Genomic DNA, 14,747 nt, shown 5'->3' on the forward strand with positions numbered 1-14,747 from the left:
TTACCCTCACCCTTGGTCGGTAACTTTTTTACTTCTTTGTTTTTTATTTAATTTGTTATTCATTTTTTATTTTCCCTTTTTTTAAAATTTATAGTTATAAGTTTATTTTCATTGTCACTATTACTCCTAACCCTTATCCTTGGTTAATAACTTTTTTTTCTTTTTCTTTTATTAATAAATCCTTTTTTTCTTGTTTTTTTGTTAATAATTTATGTTATTTTTTTGTTTTATTTTTACTATCACTTAACCCTTACCCTTGATTGGTAATTAATTTTTCTTCTTTTTTTTTATTAATTTATTTTTTAAATTTTCTTGTCTTTTTCTTATAACTTTTTTTAGTTTTGATTTAATTTTTTCATTATTCTTGTGAAAATATGACCCATTGTGCAAAAATGACCCTCTGTGCAAAAGTGATTCTTTGTGCTTATTTAACCCTTACTAAAAAAACTATCTTACACATATTATTTTTTGGACTGATTAACAAAAAATTGTAGTACTAAATTACCATTAATTAAACTTAACTTAAATTCTGGGTCAATATTTATTTATTTTATTTATAAGATACAGTGCTTATTCACTAATCTGGACACGTTGGGTAAGAATTTTCTTTAAACATGTCCGGATAACCAAAATTCTGGATAAAAACAATTAATATTTTTTTTCATATAATAATATAACTGCTGCATATAATGTAATGCATAATATTAATAAAACTGTCATGGTAAAAACAAATACATAGTAATTGTGAAAACTTATTAAAAAAAAAAAAAAAACAGACATAAAGAAAAACAAAAAACTTTGACTAAGTTTAAAGTCAATTTAACAGAAATATATCACTCCTAACAAACTAGTTTTTGTTAGAAGTTTTATTAAAATAAGAAATGATAGATGTTTGTTTTAAATTTTTCTCTCATTTTTCAGAATTTATAAAATCACTTAAAATTTTCTTAAAGCATGAAAGCTTAAATATTTGTATCATACAAAAATTTTAGTGTTTGATATTGAAAATCTTTTGAATTTTCTTCTGACCGAAACTGTCCAGATAAGTGAATAAGCACTGTATCTTATAAATAAAATAAATATTGACCCAGAATTTAAGTTAAGTTTAATTAATGGTAATTTAGTTCAAAATTTTGTACTATTTAGTTCTTTCTTTAAAAGTCAGGTTTTTAAAATATTTATTCTTGAATTATTAAACAAAATAAGTTTTTTGTGACAAATTTTTAAATATAGTTTTTATTAAACTTTAAAAAGGCCAAAACCTGAAAATTAAGTTGGTTTTCTCTTAGGCATTTTTTTATATTTTTAAAATTTACAATTAACATTATTTAGAAAACTTAAATAATTTTTAGCAAATTTGTTGACTAACAATTGACTTAAAGCATGTCATCAAATCAAATGTTCACAAAGTCTAAGAAGTTGGTGTTAGCTGTAAATTTTATGAATCAAATTGATGAGCACAAACTGGAAAAAATTGTAAATAGAATAATAGTCACTAACCTTGCAGAAAATGAAGAAATATTTTCAAAAGAAGAGCTCTCACATCTTCTGCAACTTTTAAATTTTGAAAAACTTACTAAAGATACTCTTATGATCGTGATAAACTCAATCAAATTTATTTTCCAACAAGCAGCATTTTATAATGCCAAGCCTGCAATTTTGAATAACAACCTACTTCAACTAGAATTAAATGAAAACTTGGCTGAAATGTTCACAGAAGTTTGGAGTAAAAATGCAAAAGTAACAATTGATCAGCTTAAGAACCAGCTTATATTGTCAAAACAATTAAAATCAGTTAAGTGGAATTCTGGTATTTCTCTTTCTTCACAGTTTAGTGCCAATTTGAAACACACTGTAACCCATCTTCATTTAAATTTGTCAGTTGAAAACCAAGATAAAGATGAGAATATTGTATTACAACTTAACCATAAGCAGTTGCTAGATTTATATGATAATCTTGAAAGTATGCAGAAACAGCTTGACTCACTTACATAAACTTGAGATTAAACTTAATTTTTGCTAAATATTTATTTTCAGATAATTATTTGCCAATGAAATTTAAATATTCATTAGTTGAAGATTCTAATATTTTTAATTTATGCTTTTTAACTCAATAAAGGCTTATAATTGAAATAACTTATCTAATAATTTTTTGTTTGTTTTAAATTGTAAATACATCTTTGTTTATTAAGAAATATACATTCATAAACTGTTTTTTCAGGGTTGCTTTAAGCTTGTTTTTTTTTTTAGGTTACTTAAGATACTTTTTATCAATCTCAGCATGTACTTCTTATGTGAGTACAGTTCTTGTCAAAAATAAACCTTTTTACAGCACTCACAAAATTACAGCACCTTCAACTATGAATACTCATATACATAATGTTAAAAGACTTTTATTTCCTGTTATCCAAATTAAAATCTGATCCACTAGTTATATTTGACATCATAACAGAAAATTGTTTTTAGTTAAATATTTAACTATTTCTAAATTAACTTCACATGTAGTTATGAAAATGTCTATACTTAGTATTTGAAACTTCTAGTTCACGTTATCTAAGTTTTAAGTCAGTTCAGTATTTATGATGTAAAAAAGTTTTCAAAACTAATTTAGTGTACTTAAACTCTGATTAGAAGTCTATAATCTCTCGCTAGTTTCTTGACTTTATTTTCTTAAAAATTTAGTTTATTAAGTATGTTTTAAATTGTTTTATTTGCCATTTAATCTTGAACAGAACTATTTTTTCATTTTGAATTTTATATAATTTTTTTTTAACCATAAACTCAAGCTAGTTAATTTCAACTTAGTCTTAGGATGGGTTTTATTCCTCAAAGAATAGCAACCCTTTTTTTGTTGAATTCCTATCATGTATAAGCAATAATTGTTTTGTTGCAATCGTCAATAGTAAAAATAGTTTTAAAATTGTAGATAATAAATAGCATAGAAATAATGAGTACTGTTACATTTTCAAGAAAATTGGCTCAACAACTTTCAAAAAACATATTTCCTGTAGCTAGTTATGCTACTGGTTAGTTAGGTTTAGTTTTTAATAATAATAAACTCATAAAGTGATTCCTAACTCCAGGAAACTCTCTGTACTTGTTTTCTCTAGTACAGGGTTTAAAAAAGTCTAGTAAATTATTATACTCTTATTTTAGGAGGATAGTTCTTAACAAACTAAAATCTTATTTTAAATACAATAACTGTTTATTAAAGTAAATGTGCGTTCTATTTTAGGCCTTTATAAAATTATTTCTTAATTTCAGTTAATGAGTAATTGTGTTATCACAATATTTTTTTCTAATCACAATCATAATGATAACAAGTAAACTTAGAAATTTTAAAATAGTATCATAATAGTTTGTAAAAATATATTATTTATTGATGAATTTTTGAAGGTACTCCTTCAAAGCTGGGCCAAAGTAGTGCACTTTTGAAGGAAGAAATAGTCCCGGATGTTGTGAAAAACAAAGTTGATTTCAACTGGGAAGATGCATTTAACTTAGAAAGTATGTTGACAGATGATGAAGTAATGATAAGAGATCAGTTCAAACAGTACTGCCAGGAACGTCTTATGCCAAGAATTCTTATGGCTAACAGAGATCAAGGTTAGTTAATTTTAATGCCTAAAAAATAATTTGACATTTCTTCAAATTTTATTGTATTGGACAAAATGTATAGAAAAATTTATTAAAAATTTCCTTTAAAATAATATACACCTATGTTTATTCTATATTTGTTACTGTTATATTTTTTTTCCAAGTGTGAAAATTATAGTTGTATGTTTTTTTCTTAAGCAGGGATTTCCAAATTGAGTAATAATCAGGGTTGGCACTTTCCCTAGAATCCTGGAAAAACCTGGAATTTGGCAATTTAGGTAAAAAAAACTGGAAAAACCTAGAATTTTGAACAAAAAACCTGGAAAAACCTTGAATTTTTAAGAATTTTAACAGGTTCAGTAGTATAATTTTGGTTTGACCCAAAAAATTTATCATATAGATCAGGGGTCAGCAAACTGCGGCCCGCGGGCCAATTGCGGCCCACGAAGGGTAAATCTGCGGCCCGCGAGCACGTTATTTTTTTGAATGGAATGCGGCCCGCGAAAGAAAATTTTGTGGCCCGCGAGCATGTAAAAGTGGCCCGCTGAGCAAAAATATATTTAAAGTAAAAAATTTTCCCGTATTCGATTTAATTTGTTTAGTTTGGTTTTAAGTCTCTGTATAACATTTAAAACGTAATCAGAAGAAGCTGCTACTTTAATTTAAAAGTGTGAAAAACACAGATTAGCATTCTAACAGGATATTTTTCTGAGTTTCATAACAACTTCTATTTTACAACAGTAAGTAATTATCTGAAAAAAGAGTGCTTGAATTTAATAAGTTAGTTATATTATACCTATTTATCAAATAAACTAAATGCAAATGTTTTCCATTTTGTACAAAAGTAATGCACAGTAATTAACTTAAGTGTCATTTCTTTATAGCTTAGATATTCTTTCCAATATTTTTTATACCTAAGTTTCTTTTATATATTTTTTATTTGTAAATGTTATGTTTTAGTGTAAAAACATTTAAAATAACATAGTAATAAGAAAAAAAGGTTTATTTAAGTTTTGTTTTGACACATTTTAATTTTTTAGAAGTTTTCTTTGCACTTGAACTAATTTATATGCACACCAACTTAAAAAAATGCTCATATTTTAAACCACTTTTTACAAAATACTTTAGTTAGTTTAAGTTTAGTTTATGCATAATTTTCTAAGTTTGTTTTTTTCTACATGTAATATCTAAATTTGTACAGACACAATTAAAACAATATATATGACATAAACTAATATAGTTTTTGTTAGGTATACATTTTCATTTTTCAAACATTGATTTTGTCAAACTAAGTTAACTTTTATGCCTTGCATATCAATACACACATTTGCTGTTTTTTGGAGCTACCTATTTAATATAAACTAAACTTAGGGGTAGTTTATAAACATTGACACACACTCAGACTATCACTATTTGAAGACTTCAAATCTCAGGCCAACTAAGTCATTTTATAAGTTTTTGGCTAGAATTGTTTTTTGTATACAAAAATATCAGGAATGTTTTTGTTAACTCAGGCTGGTTTATTTGCTTAAAAGAGTGGCAAATTAAACTTATGATGTAAGTTTTGCTCAACCCAAAGTGTTAGTTTCAGTTATAATATATGTTATAATATATCAAGTTCAAGCTTTAAACTTGAAAATTTATGCTTAAAAGTTTTGGAATAAAACTTGAATTTAAGAATCTTTGAAAAAGCCTGGAGTTTCAAACAATTTTCAAATGTAAAGTAGTGAAATTTCGATTTGACACCAAAAATTTAGCATATAAACATTTCTTTAAAAAAAAATATACTAAAGTAGCTTAACAGTGTTTTTTAATATTGTTATACTTTATAAGACACTTTTTAAACTTTAATTAAACTTTATACTAAAAACAAAAGAAGGAATTGTACTTCTAAAAACTTTTGGTGCATTGCACCTTTACTTGTAAAATTTCACCGATTGTTGTGCTTCGTGTTTGAACTAAACCAAGAAATTATACTAAAGTGTCAAAGTTAAAAAAACATCTCTAATAAAAATTCTCAGATGAGCAATAGTTTTTTCTATCAGTGCTCTCATCTTAACATATTGATTAAAGCCATAATTTGATTTATGCGACTTTATAACCTTAATGCATTTACTAAATAGGACTTTTTGTTGTCATTGAAGAAATAAACAAAAGTTTTTCATTAATGCCAACAAAAATTTTTAAAAACGTTTTTAATTATAAACGGTATCTCATTATTAATAATAAATTTTGCTACTTTATAACTTGCCTTAACAACTTTTTTCTGATAATTCTGTAGTTACTGAAGATAATCATGTGCTTTGTTGGAACTGACTTTAGTGATTTGTTTTTTTATCGTTTCTCGCAATAACTCCTAACTAACGTTTTTTTTTTGTTGCTCGTCTTTTATTTTACAACTAATACTTTTAAATTCTTATTGCAAATAAAGAATTGCTGTAATGCTTAATAAAAAAGAGGTTTTTCTCTTCGCTAATGACTCAATTAAGTTTAATACTTTTATTAAAAATGTTTAAGAAAGTTAATTGCCCATTCCAACTGACTTATATTTTTTGGCATGTAATTTGTTTACTGTTAATAAGTTTCGTTATTTCTTTATGTTGTGAACTTTGTTTTAATTGGGTTGCTACACAAACAGGCTATTTTAAAAGCTTGAAAACTCAGATGTGTGTGAAACTTTTATTTCAAACACTTTAAAGAAATCTTAGAATTCCCAGAATAGTTTTAATGACTGTAGTGTAGTTTACGAACTGAAATTTTTACTTGTTTTTTTACACTTTGTGTACTTTTTAATGATGACGATATTTTTACTAGGTACTTGAGCTTGATTTACAACGATTTACTAGCTTTTTAAACTTTTAATGAACTTAGGCTGGTGTGATACAACTCAGACATTTTTGCTTTTTAAGTGAAAACCATGTAAAAGACTAGTTACTAATAAGATATTTTATTTAAGTATTCGAGAATTAATTATGTTAAAGAATTTGTTTTAGCTTTCTATAATACAAACAGGTATTAATTTTATTAAATTAACTAATTACTAAATTTTTTAATGAATGTAAACTATTTAACACGCAAGAACTTTTTTTTTGAAGTTAATATTCTTAGAAATATGAAAAAAGGGGTTGATAATATAACAAATATATAAAAGTAACTAATAAACTGTCTTTCAAGTTTGGTTTTTATAGAGAGTTAAATTGTATGTAAAATTACAAAAGTATTAATTTAATTTAGTAAGTGCTTATGAAAGTACATAGTTTATTAACACTTAAGTATATTAGTCAATGAAAATTTTATTCTAATTTTATTTAATTTAATTTAAATAGTCATTCTATCTATAGCTAAAAGTTTTTAAAATGATAAAGTGAATAAAAGTAAAACTTTTCTCTAGTGTGACTAAAACTAAAACCAAAAGATTATTCAAATGTCACTAAAACTGCGGCCCGCGAAGACTTTGTAAACTTGAAATTTGGCCCGCGACCACCAACTGCATGCTGACCCCTGATATAGATAAAAAAAATTTGTCATCACCAAAATTTTTTTTACTTAAAAAACATATTCTAAGTAGCTGTACAGTATCTTTTTAGTCTTATTATACTATTTAACACAGTTTCTTACCTTAAATTTAACTTTAAACTAAATTTACACCCAAAAATGTGTACTTTTAAAAACCTGGAAGAAATTTGAAAAACCTGGAAAAATTTTTGAAAAAACAAGTGGCAACCCTGAATAATAACAGCTCAGTAGGCAACAATTATAAATCGGTAGTTTTACATTACTAGGTAATTTTTATTTATGTTATCATAATTCAAGCTTATTATCAATTTTTATTTAACTAAGTAATGTTAAACAAAAAGGTAATATTGCTGAAGTGAATATATAGAGTTTTACAAGAAATAAATTATGGTTTTAAGCACAATATTTCTAGAATTTTTCCAACAAACTTGTTCTAATACTTAAAAATAATTTTTTTATTATAAATGATATATCATAAAGTTACAATTGAAATGCTTTTGAAAATTTTTTTTGTCATAATCAAAATTTCTTAAACCAGATATTTTTGGGTGGTTGTTATGTGTTTGTAGTAGTTATTTTTTGCTACTAAATGTTGTTTTTTGCTGCTTATTTTATTACACATTTATGATGCTTTTAGTCTTAATATTACAACTCATATAAAAACTGTTTTACTATTTATAGAAATGTAATGATGAATATAACAAAAGTAGCTTTATTTATTGTTATTTTTATTTAAACTCTATTTTCTGGTCCTTTTAAATAAAGTGAAGATGCTTAACCTTTTAAAGAAAGTATTATGCTATGTTATGAATTGAAATTATGAATTAAAAAACTTATTTAAAAAAATAATTAGTTGGAAGACTACAGAATACGGTTACATTTTAAGTATTAACATGAAAAAACATTTGATCAGTAGATTTAAGTTTTTTAACACAAAAAGTGGCTAATTTTGTCTATTAGATTAGTAAACCCTGATCTAAAAAGTTATTTAAATACAATTTTACTAATATAAGTCTTATGTAAAGATAAAGCGAACATGCTATTAGAAAATATTTATATGTAACTAAAACTAATTAGTGTTTCATCGAGAGATAATGTCTGAGATGGGTGAGCTGGGTGTTTTAGGAGCCACAATTGAAGGATACGGTTGTGCAGGAGCTTCTTATGTTGCTTATGGACTTCTTGCAAGGTTAAATAGATTTTTTTAAAATAAGCTTAAAACTCAAGAGATTTACAAAACAAACTTTGCTTTAATTCAGGGAAATAGAACGAGTGGATAGTGCCTACAGGTCTGCAATGAGTGTGCAATCTTCTTTAGTTATGCACCCAATTAATCAGTATGGCACTGAAGAACAAAAAGAAAAATACATTCCCTCTCTTGGTTAGTTTCTAAGCTTAAGTTAGGTTTTAGTAGTAGTCAATTTATTTATTATTTTAAAAAGGATAATTTTACTTTTTTGATACATTATTTTAATAGAGATCAATAATTACTAAGTTGTAGTTATGTTTGGTTTTTGAAATAGAAACAGTATAGTTACACTGTTTTGAATGACGAAATGTAGAACTTATAAGAAAGTAAATGTTTTACAGCATTTCAGCTTTTTAAGCTTATTGTTTTCATTATACTGATGTTGCATGAACTTATTTATAATTTTTAGTCAATAGAAATTATAAATGTTAAGAAATAAAAAGTATTTCTGTGTCTATTTGAGTGTATATGTTTAACATTTAAATGTTTTGTACAAGTTGAATGACTTTTCTTAATGACAAGTGTAGTTAAACAGTTTGAAAAAAAACAATGTATGTTTGTTTTAACTATTTTGTAAGATCTTACAATAAATATAAATTTATTCAATGAAAACTTTATCAAAAGTTTGTATTGTTAATTGGTTTTTTCCTTCATTCTTTTATATTTCTTAAATTTTTTTTTTAATGTTCGTAATCTCTTAGTTTATTTCCAGAAAACTTCTTCGATTTATTATACTTATTATAGGAACCTTTAGTGGTAGAACACTTTAATGGTAAAACAAATATGAATTTACTAAGAAAAATTATCCTTCTTTAGCTTTTTATAACAATTGAATAAATTTCTATTTGTTTTACCACTTAAGTTTTATTTATTAAGTTCTGTATGTTTCAAGTAATATGTTTAAGTGTAATTTAAAAACTCTTAGTTAAGTTTTTACTTTCAAAACCATAGATTATAATTTAATTCGCTTGAGCTTTAAATTAATGATGAAACATGATTATTGTTGTTATTTTGTTTGGTTTTTTTAGAGCATTTTAATTACAAATTTATATTTTATAGTAAAAAAAAAAATATTTAAATAAGTTTTTATTTTAAAAATAAATAATACAGAACTCAAAATACAAACAAGATAAATTTAGAAAAAAAAAGCTTTTTTCAAAGAGAGTACTTTTTATTTGACAACTTTAGGTGTAATAATGAATTAGATTTTGCTAAAATGTTTCAGTTCTATAATGTATTTTTGGTAGTGTTCATTTTATTACTAATTTTATGTTGCATACATTGTTTGTAACTTTTAACTTATTTATTAAATATTTAGAAATGTGAAAATAAAGTAATTAAGTAAGTTTTTGTGTACATACATACAATGAAAGAAGAGTAAATTAAAGAAAAAAAAAAAACTTTTTTAAGTAGTATGCATTGTTTACAGCTGGTATATTTCCTGTTTCCCAGTTTTTTTGTAACCATGTTATAAAGAAAAACTTATTTAATATTGTGATATAAGCTAGTAGTATCCAGCAATAAATCGACTGAAAGTTTTGTACATTAAAAATAACATAAATATAATGAAAAATAAAAATATTATTTTTATTGTGTTTAATAGCAATGGGAAAAACGGTTGGAGCATTCGGCTTAACTGAACCAAACCATGGTAGTGACCCTGGTGGCATGGAAACCAATGCTAAATTCTGTGATGTTGAACAATGTTATAAACTTAATGGAACAAAGTCTTGGTTTGTTATCTTGCTATCATAACAAGAGAAAATATGTAGTCAGTTTTAATTTATTAAAATTAATACGAAAGTCATAAGAGAAAGTTGTATGATAGTACTTACTACTCAAACTTAAATTTAATTATGCAGGTTATTTTAAAGTGTAATTATTTTACTAAATTTGTATAGTATTTTTATACTGTATAATAAAATTTTGCATCAAAATTAAAAACAAATCAATTTGCAAAGGATAACAAACTCGCCGATAGCTGATGTATTTGTTGTGTGGGCAAAGTTGCCTTCGGAAGAGGATGGTGGAAAAAAAGTAATCAGGGGATTTATATTAGAAAGAGGTTTTAAAAATTTTTATGGAGCAGTTGAAATTACACTCAACATAAAATGTTAAGCTAATTTAATAGAACAAACTTATTTGATCATAAGTAAAAGTTAAGCAAACGTTTATACATCAAATAAATAAAACTGATCATTTATACACTACATACAATATATAAATATACTTTTTTTTCATTCATCTGTTATAAAGTTTATAATTTAAAGCCCCAAGCATTTAAAAATAAACAAACGAATACAAACAATGTTTGTAACAACAATACCGAAAAACGAATTATTATGGTTTGGGAAAGGCGTTGTTACAAATTAAACTAATTATGGGGTCAACTTATAAATTTTACTGACAAATGTTTTAACTGAATAGTATATTTGAGCTTTGAACGATATTGTAACTAATTTTAACTTTTTAATTCTTTTAAAATTGAACCTTTTCATTGCAATTAATTCATTTAGTAGCTTACTTCACATATTTATTGAACGAAAAAAATTGAGTCATGCTAAACATCAATTTGGAACCTGTATGTAATTTTTACATTATTATCTCTTAATAAACAGTTTTCTTTCGTAAAATTTAAGAATGAAGTTTAATTAGTTGTAGTTCCACCATTAAGTAGTTTTAAAAGATATATAACTACTTTTATAAAAATATTTAAACCAGGTATGAAAGGCCTGTCAACACCATATATTCCTGGTAAGTTTTCATTGAGGGCTTCAGCAACTGGACAAATAGTTATGGAGGATGTTAAAGTACCCAAAGAAAACTTATTACCTTATGTAAAGGGCTTGAAGGTATGTATAACCAGTATTTATTTAAATAATAGTTTCGTTCAGCTAATTTTATTTCAAAAATATTATTAATTTTACAGAGTTAATAAAATAAGCTTTGTGAAACAGGGACCTTTTGGCTGTTTGAACAGTGCCAGGTATGGAATTGCGTGGGGATCTCTAGGAGCAGCGGAGTTTTGTCTTGCAGCTGCACGACAATACTGCCTTGACAGAATTCAGTTTAAAAAACCACTAGCTAAAAATCAATTGATACAGAAAAAGTTTGCAGATGCACTCACAGAAATTTCTTTAGGCCTTCAATCTTGCATAAGAGTTGGAAGGCTTATTGATGAAAAACAGTTTAGTTTATTTATTATATAAAATGACTATATTTGACTTTTTGCTTTGTATTTACAATATTTTTACTGAATAAATTTCAAGTTATAAGTCAAGTAAATAATTTAAAATACTAGTCAAGTTTGTAATTAAATGCTAAAATATTTTATACAATTCCTTTAGTTCTAATAGCTATTTATAATATTTATGTGCTCTTTATATGATTTAGAACTTACAAAATAAAACACAACGTATCTGTCCTAAAACAGGTCAACACCGGAGATGATATCCCTAATAAAGCGAAACTCATGCGGGAAGGCTTTGGATATTGCTCGCCAGATGAGAGACACATTAGGAGGAAATGGTATTAGTGATGAGTACCACATCATCAGACATTGTATGAACCTTGAGGCTGTTAATACTTATGAAGGTAGATCATTTAAATGTATTTCTTAATTTTATCTATTCTTTTCATTATTAATTATATTTGCATTTTAAAACAGTATACATCAAATTCAAAACTGCTTAGATTTCTAAAAACAAGTTATATAGCTAAATTAATGTTAGTCTAAATTTAAATGTGTAAAACTTGATCATTATTACAATACAATTTAAGTTAAGTAAATGTATTAGACAAAATTTATATTGGATATTTCAGTTGATATACACTTAAATCCAAAACCAATCAACTTAAGTTAAATATGTTTAAATTTTTAATAGTTTTTCATGTATATTTAAATCAATACTAAAACATCAAACATTTATGAAAATGTATAATTTCTTATAGAATTAATTTTCTGTAAAGTGTTACTAAAAAGTTTACACAAAATCAGTATTAAAAACAAAAAACTAAAGTTCAAAGTGTTTTCTTAAAATGTAGTGAAGAATAATTTAAGAAAATATTAATTTTTTTACATAGATTTCCTTAGTTTTAACTGAGTTGTGTCGATATGTTTTTTAAAATTTTTGATAGAAGAAAAAAGTATGTTAGAATTTACAAACAATAGTTAAAAAAATTGTTTAAAGGTATTAATTGAATACTGAATTTTATTATATCAACTATTTGCAATACATAGTTTTGCTACCAAAAATTGACGTTTTGTAGATAAATTATTAAATACTTTTTCAGTTCATAAAAATGTTTAAAACATTAGTCTTCAGTGCTTTACAATATTTATTAAATTTTTACAGTTTAAAAAATTAAACATAACCGAAATTTAGTAAATGATTAGTAAACAATAGTTAAAAACTAATAATAAATCTAAAATTGTTTAGATAGCTTTTACATAAGTCTAGTTATGAAACTTTGTTGTTTTTGTTTTTAAATATAAAGAGGTTAGCGATAGACTATAACAGCTTAAGTTCATTTTATGCCAAGTACGTTTACTGCATAGTCATTCGCTTAACACGTAGGCGTTTAATTGCTCAATATTTTGCAACTTTATTTTGTGTGAATGTATTGTAATAACTATCTTTTTCAATATTATTAAACTTGCTTGTTTCTTAAAATTTTCAGTTTGATTATATGTACTAAAATTCAATTGTGTATTTTAAAAATCGATAAATTAGATGAAATAATTTATTTAAAATTCAGTTATGGTTTTCTTTCACGCACTTATTTATACATTTATAACCTACGTTTAGTATAATTTTAGTCAAATAATTCAAAACTAATGCCTGGTTGACTTCAAAAGATACTTTAATTTAAAAACAAAAATAGAATGATATTGTTTGATTTATTTTTACAACTAATTTTTATAAAACAATATATTAAAGCTTACGTACCCTTTTTAAGTTTTTTAAGTAAGGTTGTAAAGTTGTATTGCTACTAAATCTTAACTTCATTTAAGTAAAGTCTCTAAACAACGAACTACTAAAACTTATTGATTTTGATCTGAATTATTAAATCAAACTCAAAAATAGTTAAATCTAATGTTTGAAATAAGATATAAATTTCCTATTAAACTTTCAAATTTGTTATACAAACTGTTATTATATTCATCACAGGAACACACGATATTCATGCACTTATCTTGGGTAGAGCTATAACTGGAGAACAAGCTTTCCAATAAAAACGCTTCACAAGTGTTGCTTGGGCTTGCCATCAGTATTTTCAGTTGCACATTTAACGTAAATTTTGTATTTCAAATCATTTTTTAAAATATCTTACACGATATTTGTAACTTTTCTTAATCAATTTTCATTAACTTTTAAATTTTACTCAAATTGTTTTTCAGTACAAAATTAATAATTAGTAACTTAATATAAGCTTAGTAAAAAAAAACTGTCATTGTTCAAAAAAATTCAAGTAAGATAGTTAAGTTTTAGCATATAACAACTTTACTTAAAAGTTAACTGTGCTTTAAATGTTTAATCCCTTTCTTTAGGTTTTTAATGTAAGAGAACAGCTAAAGCAATCCCTTGAAATATAAATAAAAAGTTAAACTTGTTTTATTATTTTTTTTGGTGATTATTTTTTGAAAATTTTATAACAAAACTATTACAATATGTATTTATAAAAATAGTTTGTTGTCAAACAAATATATTTTTTTAATAAAAGTGAAACTATAGTTTGACTAAAATAAATTTATACTGTTTATAATGTTAAACTGATAAATTATTATTAATGAATTTTATACTGATAGCATATTTTATTAGTTTTTAAAAATGTTATAATATTTATTAATCCTTATATTTTAAAGTATATGATTATATACTTTATATGTGTTTATAAATAGGTGGTTGTCACTAACTCTAATCTAGTTTATTAAAAGATGTAGTGAGTCAAAATTGATTTCATATAGTAAAGTTTTAGAGTAACTTTACAAGTAATAAATATTAAATATATTACATTTACCTTTTGTTACTTAAATATTTTCTTTAAAATTTGAAAAAAAATATTTAAGAATTTAAATGAAAACCAAAGTTATTCAAAATATGAGTATTATATTCACATATAAAATCTTTTTGTAACGACTAATTTTACAGCTTAATAATATTTAAAAAAAAAGTATGTTAAGCTTTAAACCTTAAAAAAAATTGTTTCCTTGGTACTCTGTATTTTTTTTGGTAATAAAAATATCTAAAGACTACCAAAAAATTAGTACATTTTCTTACCTTTGTTTAATCATAAAATATATTAAGATATGGTTACAAACAGATGCTTTTTAATTAAAAGGAAATAATTTAAAGTATGAAACATACTTCAAAAATTCTGCTTT

At 24.5% G+C, this 14,747-nt stretch overlaps 2 protein-coding genes across 2 annotated transcripts; both read left to right on the forward strand.

Moving 5' to 3' along the window:
- The first annotated feature begins 1,273 nt into the window (after nucleotides 1-1,273).
- Nucleotides 1,274-2,924, forward strand: LOC145834192 (COMM domain-containing protein 10-like). Its single transcript, XM_082941565.1, has one exon. The coding sequence runs from the start codon at nucleotides 1,384-1,386 to the stop codon at nucleotides 1,993-1,995; it is 612 nt and encodes a 203-aa protein (XP_082797691.1). The 5' UTR covers nucleotides 1,274-1,383; the 3' UTR covers nucleotides 1,996-2,924.
- On the forward strand, nucleotides 2,911-14,233 carry LOC145834176 (glutaryl-CoA dehydrogenase, mitochondrial-like). The gene is made up of 10 exons (XM_082941549.1): nucleotides 2,911-3,026; nucleotides 3,397-3,606; nucleotides 8,191-8,302; nucleotides 8,373-8,494; nucleotides 9,966-10,095; nucleotides 10,324-10,427; nucleotides 11,084-11,214; nucleotides 11,320-11,549; nucleotides 11,796-11,956; nucleotides 13,534-14,233. Exons 1-10 carry the CDS (start codon nucleotides 2,948-2,950, stop codon nucleotides 13,596-13,598), a joined length of 1,344 nt encoding a protein of 447 aa, XP_082797675.1. The 5' UTR covers nucleotides 2,911-2,947; the 3' UTR covers nucleotides 13,599-14,233.
- The last annotated feature ends 514 nt before the right edge of the window (nucleotides 14,234-14,747 follow it).

This window comes from Thalia democratica, chromosome 4, assembly GCF_965202585.1.
Source record: "Thalia democratica chromosome 4, ktThaDemo2.hap1.1, whole genome shotgun sequence".
In the NCBI taxonomy this organism is placed as follows: Eukaryota; Metazoa; Chordata; class Thaliacea; order Salpida; family Salpidae; genus Thalia; species Thalia democratica.

Excerpts from the sequence above, each read along its gene's own strand:
- LOC145834192 (XM_082941565.1), top strand. The coding sequence starts at position 1,384 with ATGTCATCAAATCAAATGTTCACAAAGTCTAAGAAGTTGGTGTTAGCT.
- LOC145834176 (XM_082941549.1), top strand. The coding sequence starts at position 2,948 with ATGAGTACTGTTACATTTTCAAGAAAATTGGCTCAACAACTTTCAAAA. Across the intron at positions 8,495-9,965 it reads AAAATACATTCCCTCTCTTG|CAATGGGAAAAACGGTTGGA; the intron begins GTTAGTTTCTAA and ends TGTGTTTAATAG. Across the intron at positions 10,096-10,323 it reads CTTAATGGAACAAAGTCTTG|GATAACAAACTCGCCGATAG; the intron begins GTTTGTTATCTT and ends CAATTTGCAAAG.